The sequence below is a fragment of the Solea senegalensis genome, linkage group LG17 (genome assembly GCF_019176455.1).
Source record: "Solea senegalensis isolate Sse05_10M linkage group LG17, IFAPA_SoseM_1, whole genome shotgun sequence".
Classification (NCBI taxonomy): domain Eukaryota; kingdom Metazoa; phylum Chordata; class Actinopteri; order Pleuronectiformes; family Soleidae; genus Solea; species Solea senegalensis.
The window spans coordinates 19,855,366-19,866,431 of NC_058037.1; the positions used below are offsets into that span (position 1 = coordinate 19,855,366).

Sequence of the window (11,066 nt, forward strand, 5' to 3'; positions counted from 1 at the left end):
TATGCAGCCCGCCGCTGGTGATCAGCGGTGGCGATCAGCGGTGCTGTCCCTAAGTGTTTTTAACTGATTTACAGTTTGGCAGTGTTCAGCTCGATCCTTGTGTCGGATGTCTCTTCCTGTGACGGCACTCTCGCTGTTTTCCGCGCACAATGCCATGTTGATATTGTCAGAGAACTACTGGAGGGAGGGGGAGAGGAATGGAACAGGAGCTGAGCGAGTGAGCGCTGTAAAGAGGACAAATCAGAAACCCCCTGGAAGAAGTGGGTGTGTGTTTGCCTGTGTCTCATTTGCATATAAAGGGACCAGGCACAAAACCGAGAGTTCTGAAAGGGGCGGGTTTAGCGGGGTTATTGAACTGCTATGGTGCTTCATCCTTATGGTATTTTGACCAAAGCATGTCACTGTGGCCACAACTTGCTTAAATGCGTGGGAACGAGATGATTATTAGGTGGCCGCCAATTAATAACGCATGGCCACGAGAAATAGTCATTTCATCAGTGAGACTGTTGACTTTCTGGCATCAGTCGCTTCAGCTGCAAAGTTTGATCTGATTTAGTTTTATTTTAATCTAGGGATTAATTATAATGATATCCTACCACCCCATCAATCTGGAACTTGAATCATCTCGTGGCCGTGCGTTATTAATTCGTGGCCACCTAATAATCATCTCATCCAATTTTTCTTTTTCCACCCATGTCACCAGACGGGCTCCGTAGCTTTTAACATTTTATATCAGAAAATGATTTTTGATACATAAGTACACTAAAAGATAGATTTTAAGACTTTTACTTTAAAAAAGTGACTTCAACTTCTACCAAAGTCATTTTCTGGTAACATACTTGTACTAGTATCATTTTAAAGGTACTTTATACAAGATTGGTTACCACAGATTGAGAACCTGTGGCTGTGGTGTGCTTTTTCCTAAAGCGTCACATGGTTTGTGGTGTTTTTAATCGCCGCGTGACTCTCACCTGCGAGGTCTTAAATGTCTCGTCAAATGTGATGTGGGGTTAACACAGCTGCTGTGGAGACGAGAGTTTCCATGTGCAATTTTTTACACATGTCACAAAAGTAAGACTTTTGATTTTCGTGTGAATTTCCAAAGGCTGCTCTTTAGGTGGTTCTCCTCCCACAGGAGTCGCAGCAGGAGTTCGGTTTCTCCTCGGTGTGGTGAAACTTTTTCCTTACAACCTTTGGGCCCACGCTGTGCAGAAAAATGGTCTCTCTAACATCTAACTGACTCTCTTGCAAAGGTTTTGACCTGTTTGAGACTCAGTGACTTTTTCAAATGACTTTCCTTTTTGTGCCGTGTTTCCTGCGATGGTCAGAGTCAACATATTTGTTTCCTGTCTGATCTTGACTCTCAACTCCAGGAGAGAGGAGCTGGTGGTCAGTGTCTGGTTCTGGTTCCATGTGATCACTTTATTCATTATCATATGAAAGTGATTATACGGAGGATTTTTGTTTATTATTATTATGTAAAACATATATTAAAGTAAAAATAAATAAAACAGCAGGAATTCTGTCAGTAAGAAAGTAAGAATTCTGAGATTAAAGTCAGAATCCTGAGATTAAAGTCAGAATCCTGAGATTAAAATTTGGAATTCAGAATTCTGACTTTTTTCTCTCAAATTCTGAGATTAAAGTCAGAAAGTAGGAGTTCTGAGATTAAAGTCAGAATTCTGAGATTAAAGTCAGAAAGTAGTAATTCTGAGATATAAAATAAAGTAGGATCTCATAATTCTGTCTTTAAACTAAAATGTATTTCTCACAAAGCAGCTGCAGACTCCCTCATGTCAAATGTTTCCTTTGGTTGTTTCACTATTTTTAGTGAATTATGGAGTTAAAACCATTAATGAACTCCCACAGCTCTTTTTTGTCTTTTGGGAGATTCTGTTTAAATTCTGTGTAAAATATATCTAGTTTCTTTTGGTGATTTGAGTGAAATATCTGGTGAAAGTGTAGAGGCCGTGCCATATTTGCAGAAGGTGAAACATGAGCAGCTACATTTAAATTCTTTTATGTATATTCATTTCCTCATGCTCAGCCTGAAGACTGTCTGATGTCAGCACGTCTGTTATCACCACGCCAAAAATGTCCAGAGCAGCTCAGCAGGGAGCGTCACTTAACATTCCCTGTGACAGATGGCGTAACCATGACAACCACCACACAGAGACAAAACAAACAGGGCAGAGACTCCTCCAAAATAAAAACACTGGCACAACGACGCAAATATACAAGGCAACTAACCAGATTCTGATTCTGAAAATAAAAACTACCACAGTGGAACAAAGTGCTGTACGTACGGAAGAGTATCAGGGTCACAGGTAAGAAGGTAAAAAAAGAAAACATCATGAATTATTTTGACTTGAACTTTAATCTCAGAATTTTGACTTGAATCTGACTTTAATTTCAACTTTTAAATTCTGGATCTTTCTCATAATTCTGACTTTAATCTGAGAAAGAGAACGGCACCAAATGTCACGGTGTAAATATTTAATCCACTGCACAGGAGGACCATGCCCCTTTTCCATTAGCTCTCTTGTATAAAATTCCTTTAAAATGATACTTGAGTAAAAGTACAAGGATGACTATTGATACTTAAATTAATGCCATAAACCTCAAGACTTTTTACTTAAGTAATAGAATTCTAGATAATTCTCATAATTCTGGATCTCTCTCATAATTCTGAATGACTTTAATCTCAGAATTCTGGATCTTTCTCAGAATTCTGGATCTCTCTCATAATTCTGACTTTAATCTCAGAATTCAATTTTTTTCCTCAGAATTATGACTTTAATCTCTGATTTCTAGATATTTCTTAGAATTCTGACTTTAATCTTAGAAGTCTAGATATTTCTCATAATTCTGACTTTAATCTCAGAATTCTGATTTTTTTTCCCCTCAGAATTCTGACTTGAATCTGACTTGAATCGCATAACTATGATTTTAATCTCCAATTTCTGATTTAAATCTGACTTTAATTTCAGAATTTTGGATCTTTCTCATAATTCCGACTTTAATCTGATTTGAATCTCAAAATTCTGATTTGAATCCGACTTTAATCTCAGAATTCTGATTTGAATCTCATAGTTCTGATTTTAATCTCCGATTTCTGATTTAAATCTGACTTTAATCTATGAATTCAAATTTTTTTCTCAGAATTCTGACTTTAATATAACATTAATCTCGGAATTATGAGATTCAAATCAGAATTATGTCTGTAATCTCAGAACTATGACTTTTATCTCAAACTTCTGACTTTTTTCATGCCGTTTTATTTGTACTATTTTTTTATTTATTTCTTTTTATTTATTTATTTTAATATTCCGTTTACAGCTCACATCAGTGTCTGAAGATATTTTGGACAGAATCCGTGCAACATTTGAAATATATGAGTTCTGCTGCTGCTGCTTTGGGTTGTATGACGTCATCGCGAGGGCGGTGCTTTGAGGGAGGATGTGAAGTCGGTCACTCCCATCTTCATCATCATCATCTTCCTCCTCATCCTCTGAGGTGTGTCTGTGTCGGAGTCTGTGTCTGTGCCGCCGGAGCTTCAGACGGTGACGAGAGTAAAACCGAACCGAAACGAAGCGAACCTCTGTCTGTCTGTCTGTCTCTGTCTTTGCTCGTGACTCCTTCACGGAATCCTTCACGGAAAATGGCGTCAAAATGTCCCAAATGCGACAAGACGGTGTATTTCGGTAAGTGAAACATCATCATCGTCATTGTCATCGTGTGACTGTTGTTAGAATCAGCTGTGACTGTGGTGTTTCCACCAGAGACACCACTTTTATTAATGATCATAACAATAATAATAATAATAACAAAAATAATTTAAATTTCATCCAATATAATTATAATTATTTTATTCATACGACTGTCAATAATCTCAACGTCTGCAGTTGGATTATTTCAACTGCTCCAACAAAAAATAAAAAGGAAATCAAATTAATAAATATTGCCTTTAAACTATGAATGTTTGAAGTGTGCCCTCTACTGGCTAACCTGTGTAACTGCAAGAGAGAAACAAAAGTACATTTTATGTTTATCGGAGGTTTGTGTGGAGAACTCGAAAAATGTCAAAAGATGTTTCCGAAAAACTTTGACATGATGACGTTCTGAAACGTCTGACGTTGACATCGAAACTGAAAATGACGTGGCCTCCCAGTTGACCGTGTTTTCCAATTGAGAATATGTGAAAAAGAAAACATGGACTCGAACGTATCTCGGGCTCGCCATTGTTAAAAATTTAAAACTTTTAATTCCGAGTTTCGACTACAGACGAATTACAGCATTAAGCTTTTTATTATTTTTTTTTTAACATTCGCTCCAGTATAGCTATAAATGATTGTTTATTACCATTTAAACTATTAAACTGTGAAGTCTGCCCTCTACTGGCTAACACGTGTTACTGCAGGAGAGAGACAAAAAAGGTTGGTCGTTGTCCAGAGTGACGTCACCTCCGAGTTCTGACGTAAATGTAAACATTATAAAGTGAAACGCTACACGATATTCACGTACATTTCATAATCCGGTTTAATCTGGTTAATCTGGCTAGGTAACCGGGTTAATCTGTGGTGACTGGACACACGTGGTAATAAGATTAAAGGTCAGTGACGTTTGCTAAATGTCAGTGTCGTTAGTTTTTATGTGTGAGAGACGCAGAGAAAGAGAATGGCACCAAATGTCACGGTGTAAATAATTAATCCACTGCACTGTTCAATTTCTCTGGAGATTAGAGGAGGACCACGCCCCTTTTAGCTCTCTTGTATAAAATACATTTAAAGTGATACTTGAGTAAAAGTACAAGTATGACTTCTGATACTTAAGTACAGTTAATAAGACTTTTTACTTAAGTAATAGAATTCTAGATATTGCTCATAATTCTGGATCTCTCTCATAATTCTGAATGACTTTAATCTCAGAATTCTCAATTTTTTCTCAGAATTCTGACTTGAATCTGACTTTAATCTCAGAATTCTGGATCTTTATCATAATTCTGACTTTAATCTCAGAATTAGATTTTTTTTCTCAGAATTATGACTGTACTTAAGTATCAGGACATAGACCGGAAGCTCAACAAACAGTTCAGCCACTGCTGAGAAAATAGTGTTAATTACGTCACTTCCAGGTACCTGGCCAATCACAGGACAGTGCGAAAGCTCTCGTTGGCTGGCCAATCACAACACAGTCCGCATTCTGGGGGTGTGGTTTTGGTCTGAAAGATATTTCGATCGTCTCGTTTGCAGCGACTAGGAGGTTTTTAACCATGAAAACAAGTTAATATATGTAAGTAGACCTCCATAACTAACATATATGTGTGATACGAGCATTCCATGTCACCTTTATTATGTCTTTAATCTCAGAATTCTATTTTTTTTCTCAGAATTCTGACTTTAATCTGACTTTAATCTCTGTATCTGAATAAGTAAAATCATGTCACTTTAAGGTACATTACTAAGACTGTTTCAGACACCAAAATCCCCCAAATAACCCAACTGAGATTATTGATAGAAGCAGCAACGCATCAATGAAAGTTATCGGTAATAAAAACAACCTAAATTGACAATTCAATGGTAATAAATTAAGGTTCATCGAGTAATGTGTCGACTATTCCCTCGATTAATCGAGTCGCCAAACACTGGAAATGACGACATTCTCAAACGTCTTGTTTTTGTCAACAAACTGAAATGTTTTCTTTGTTTCTTTGGAGCAAAGAAACCAGAAAATAAGATGAAAAAATCAGAGAAACATGAGTTGATTATCAAAACAGACGACGACTAAACGAACAATAGTTTCAGCCCTGATTTTAATACCACGATTTCTGAATTAAACGATTAAAAAAATGCGATTTCATTCACTCACTCAGCTGAACACATGAAACATGCCCCAGATTCCATTCAAAATTCTCCCTATTTTAGATTATTCTTTGCAAAATGTTGGTGAATAATGTTAATTTTATTTTTTTAATTTTTTTTTCTTAAACCCACTTGGTCATGGAAATATTAGTCACACATAAGTGACTTAATGGACACACTTATGTCGACACACGTCGTTGACCGTGAAGTCCTCTGTCCCCCCGTGTGACCGGCGTGACGTCCTCTCACATAACGCAGTGACAGCTCCAGCCGTCAGGGAGTCTGAACAGGAAGTGCCTCGTCGTATCTGCGTGGGATATTTTGGGAGACGCACACACACAGATAAATCACAGTTCAAGTACTTGGGAAAAACTGGACAAGGGCTTTTTCCTTTTGCAGAAATGTTTGAGGTCAGAGGTCAGACTAAGACTCACAGGAGGTTTGGTAGTTCATTTTTGCTGACTGACGTCGTGTCCAACTTTTCAGATTCATAGTCCCCTGTCCTTGTCCACATTTGTCCCAGCAGGAAATATTCCAGTACAAAACTGACTTATATTTAGTTAAGTTTATATTTTAGTTTATGCTAGGTTTAAAAGCTAATATGGACAGGCAGCTAGCTTAGCTTAGCATTAAGACAGTAAAATGTCCCCGGTCCTTGTCTTTTGTTCCACCTCAGGTTTGGTTTATGCTAGGTTTTAAAGCTAATGTGGCCAGGCAGCTAGGTTTTGTTGTTTCTCCCCTTATTTTATGCATTGTTATGCTAAAATAGCTTAGCATAGAGACTATAATCTCTTGTCGTTCTCCAAGAAATAAACTAATATAATAACTGACTTTTTAGCTAGCTTTTATTACGTTATATTTGAACCTTTTTTTGGATGGAAATTCCTGATTTCTCTCTGTTTCCGTTTCTTCTGCAGCTGAAAAAGTGTCGTCTTTAGGTAAAGATTGGCACAAGTTCTGTCTGAAGTGTGAACGATGCAACAAGACGCTGAATCCCGGAGGCCACGCCGAGGTGAGACCAGCTCTCAAACTCAACAACTACAAATAACTACTGATGAAAAATTTTATTAGAAATGATGTAACTTTATCAATTAATTGTAAGAAGTAGTAAATCTATTTGACCAGCGTCTAAAAGTCCACTGCAAAAGAAATCTTTTGGTTTGTGGACAAAACGAGACATTTGTGGACATCATTATTTGACTCTGGTCCCAACTGCTGTAAAAACACCATTTCGTCTTTGGGTAAAAACCTAAAAAAGACGTCTTTTCTTACTCTTCCATCAGCACGACGGGAAGCCTTTTTGCCACAAGCCATGCTATGCCGCCCTCTTTGGGCCGAAAGGTGAACTACAGCCCCCGACTGAAGAAAAACCCAGAATCTGCTGAGCGTTTTTTTCACATTTTTATAAATAAGTGTTTTTTTTAACGGTGTTCCAGGCGTCAACATTGGCGGAGCTGGTTCCTACGTGTACGCCGCTCCTGCCAATGAAGCGCCTGCAGCCGTTTCCATGGAAACAGATGCTAAACCGGAGCAGGGGGAGGGGGAAAGAAAAGCCCCTGTGCGTGGACCAGTGAAGGGTGAGGAAATAATGTGTATGTGAGGAAGAGGAGGAAGAACAGGAAGTCAGTGAGCGTTAGTGAGGTCACTTTATTTTCAGGAATAATGACTGTGACGTTATTTGTTTGTAAATGTTAAAAAAAGTCGTAAAAAATAAGTTTTTTGTTGTTTTTTTGCCGTCACAGCTGCGAGTTTCTCGTCTTTCTCTGGAGGACCCAACATCTGTCCCAGGTGCAACAAGACGGTGTATTTTGGTGAGCGGATGACTTGTGTCTTCATTATTCCTGTGTTTGCCAAGAAATAACTCTGTTACCATAGTGACCGTCTCCACGGTGACCCTGTGTGTGTGTGTGTGTGTGCAGCTGAGAAGGTGTCGTCTCTGGGAAAGAACTGGCACCGTCCTTGTCTCCGCTGTGACAGGTGCAGTAAGACTCTGAGCCCCGGCAGCCACGCCGAGGTGAGCGAGTGAATGCTTTATACAAGCGAAAGAAAAACGTCATCTTTGTTCATTCATTCACCTAAAATTGTTTGTTAAAAAAGGGCTCTGCTTTTACAAGGTTTTTTTTTCAGATTCTGTTTTTATGAGATTTTGCGAATGAGTGAGTGAGTGAATGAACAAGTGAGTGTCTGAATGAGTGAGTGACTGTCTGAATGAGTGATTGAGTGTCTGGGTGAATGAATGAGTGAGTGTCTGAGGGAGTGAATGAGTGAGTAAGTGTCTGAGTGAGTGAGTGATTGAATGAGTGACTGAATAAGTGAGTGAATGAATGAGTGTCTGAATGAGTGAGTGAATGAACAAATGAGTGAGTGAGTGAATGAATGACTGAATGTCTGAATGAGTGAGGGAATGAACGAGTGAGTGTCTGAATGAGTGATTGAGTGAATGAGCGAATGAATGAGTGAGTGAGTGAATGTGTGAGTCTCTGAGTGAGTGAGTGAGTGAGTGTGTGCGTGAGATGAGTGTGAATGAGTGAGTGAGTGTTTGAATGAGGAGTTAGGATTAAGCCATAGTGGCTCAGTGGTAGGGCAATTTGTCTTTCAACTGGAAGGTTGTGGGTTCAGTTCCTGGTTCTGGTCTTCTACATATCCATGAGCAAAGACTTAAGAATTAAGAGACTTTTATCCGTGGATGGTTCAGTTCAGTTCTGTTCCTGTTTCAGCACGACGGACAGCCGTACTGTCACAAACCCTGCTATGCTGTGATGTTTGGACCCAAAGGTATGAACTCTGACGCACACTCAGTACGTTTACAGTCATAGTTTAATCCAGCTAAGGTCATAGTCTGACTAAGACAGACACAATCGGATAACTCGCAGAGTCCCAGTGTACACCCAAATCGATTTATCGGACACGTACGAAGGACTCCGCCCCTGTAGTCGTCTCCTTCTACTTCCTTTGCGTGTGCAGAACAACAAGTCCGACTCCAGTCTGACTAGGTGTATAAATGCAGGAGTAATCGGACTATGAATCGCATTATCCAGGTATCTTAGTCCAACTAAGACTAAGCTTGATTTTAGTCAGACTATCATGTTTTAATGACATTAAGAAAACTGAATTATTGTCTTTGTCTTACCATGACTGTAAAAGCACATGTCCTTAAAGTGTCCTTAAACATTTACGTCCACATGTCCAATGTAAATGGAACGAGCTATAATTCTGGATCTAGTTTTAATTTAAAGTCACATGTAGTATCGCTAACAATCTAAAACATACGTTTAGCATAAAAAGAATCTAAAGTAAAGCTGACACTCTGTCACTGTCTCTCAGGCGTAAACACCGGCGGCGTCGGCAGCTACATCTACGACGACCCTGAAGCCAAAGAGGAGCCTTGAGAACTCGACCCGGCTGCTAGAGCTCAGACGAAGAACAACCTCCAGGTCCCTCCACGTCTCTCTCTTTGATCTGCCTTCAAGCGTCCTGGCGACAAATGATACGTACTGTACTCGCAGGGATGGATATTCACATGTTTATGTTGTATTTGCACATTGTTTATATTATTATTAGGGACCGAGCACTCACACAGTGTGCGAGGACTTATTGTAATTCAAGGAATTATTATTATTATTGTACTTTTTTTTTGTACTGAACCTTTAATATATCCTCCCAGTGTGAGCTCCTTGGTTGTCTTTGCCAAATAATGTACCCACCTCCAATTATGACTTTCACGTCCCCCCCCCACGATTGTGCACTTGATAAACAGCGTAACTTAACACAGAGAAGTAGAAATGGTACGAGCCGCCACGTGTATGTACTGTCAGTGTTGAATTCTCTAAGGTGAACGCGGCGCAGTGAAGAGACACATTTTTACTGAATGTTGTGAAGCTTGTAGAGTTTAGAGTCTGACGAAAAAAAGTGGTTGAGCACATTTTCTACAGTAAAACTGTGTGAAACCAAACCTGTGTCATATTTATTCTGACAAACATGTCACATAATAGATTTTCCTCCGACTGATGTTATTTTCTCCTAATCGCATATAGCACAATGAAACTTTATCCCAAAACTCCAGAACATAGAACCATTACCTTCAACTTTTCTTATATTTACCTTTACTGTCCCCCAATGTAAATAAATACAGACAGACAGACAGACAGACAGACAGACCCTCACGTGCCCCAGATCTTGTTGTGGAGGTTCCAAACACCTGTTTCTGTAACTGGTCCAAAACACGTGAAAAACAGAGAAGGCAATGTGTTTTTAAAGTCGTTGTATTTCAAGAACAGTTGATGATACAGATTATATTTTTGGTTTGTGAGCGTCACAAGGCTTTCAGGAACTCCCACATTTACATTTGGAAAAACGGGTGTGAATTGACAGAGAAATTACAGTTTTAAAATCACCCTCATCTTCATTTAAAAAAACAAACAAAAAACCTCCAGAGCCGAGTTTTAACATGGGAGTGAATTGGAGGTTTGGTTTCTCTGTGCTTTTAGGTGATTTTAAGAAAAACCACAAGTCATATGAAAATGAAAACAACACACAGAGTTAGACGACAACGATTGCAACATTTTTTATTTTTGTGATTATTTTTCATGAACCTCAGCGAGAGTATGGCACTGTAGCGGTGCAATACACACTCATTATAAAATCCAAAAAGTCCAAAAAAAAGAAGTGCAAAACGTTTGTTTAAAAACCGCATCTCTACGTTAAAGTGTGACGACGCTGTGAGGCTCCAAAATGGGCTGGGTTATGATCTTTTTTCTTTTCGACTGTTTTCCCATTGTCTGTATGTGGAAGTTTTTTTGCGATGTTTGTCACCATGGTTTCTTGAAACGCTCAGAAAAGTCACAGCACACCATTCCCGGTCAAACTGCACGTTTTGATATAGGATGTGTGGGGTTTTTCGTACTCCATTGATTTGCATTGCTAAGCAGGCACTCGAATAAATATGTTTTTAAATTATACTGCACTTTTTAAATTTTATGTGTTTAAGTTTTAAATAACAAGCATAAAAATCACAAAAAACATCTCTTCTCGGAAAAGCTTTGTTTACCAATTTAAAAATGATATAATAGGTGTTAATTAAATCAGTTGTGTCAATAGGCAAAATAAATGTACTCACTAATCAGGATTTACACTGTGATTCAAACAATATTTTGCCAACTTTATAAAGTGGGTCCATGTGTAGAATTTCCCCCATTATCGTGGGGA

The 11,066-nt window shown here is 38.7% G+C and overlaps 1 protein-coding gene across 1 annotated transcript; it reads left to right on the forward strand.

Annotated features, from left to right (window-relative positions):
• The first annotated feature begins 3,471 nt into the window (after nucleotides 1–3,471).
• Nucleotides 3,472–9,813, forward strand: LOC122783683 (cysteine-rich protein 2-like). Its single transcript, XM_044048473.1, has 8 exons — nucleotides 3,472–3,704; nucleotides 6,779–6,873; nucleotides 7,145–7,202; nucleotides 7,298–7,438; nucleotides 7,604–7,672; nucleotides 7,781–7,875; nucleotides 8,579–8,636; nucleotides 9,186–9,813. Exons 1-8 carry the CDS (start codon nucleotides 3,662–3,664, stop codon nucleotides 9,248–9,250), a joined length of 624 nt encoding a protein of 207 aa, XP_043904408.1. The 5' UTR covers nucleotides 3,472–3,661; the 3' UTR covers nucleotides 9,251–9,813.
• Nucleotides 9,814–11,066: the final 1,253 nt, after the last annotated feature.

Excerpts from the sequence above, each read along its gene's own strand:
- LOC122783683 (XM_044048473.1), top strand. The coding sequence starts at position 3,662 with ATGGCGTCAAAATGTCCCAAATGCGACAAGACGGTGTATTTCG. Across the intron at positions 6,874-7,144 it reads ATCCCGGAGGCCACGCCGAG|CACGACGGGAAGCCTTTTTG; the intron begins GTGAGACCAGCT and ends CTCTTCCATCAG. Across the intron at positions 7,876-8,578 it reads GCCCCGGCAGCCACGCCGAG|CACGACGGACAGCCGTACTG; the intron begins GTGAGCGAGTGA and ends TTCCTGTTTCAG.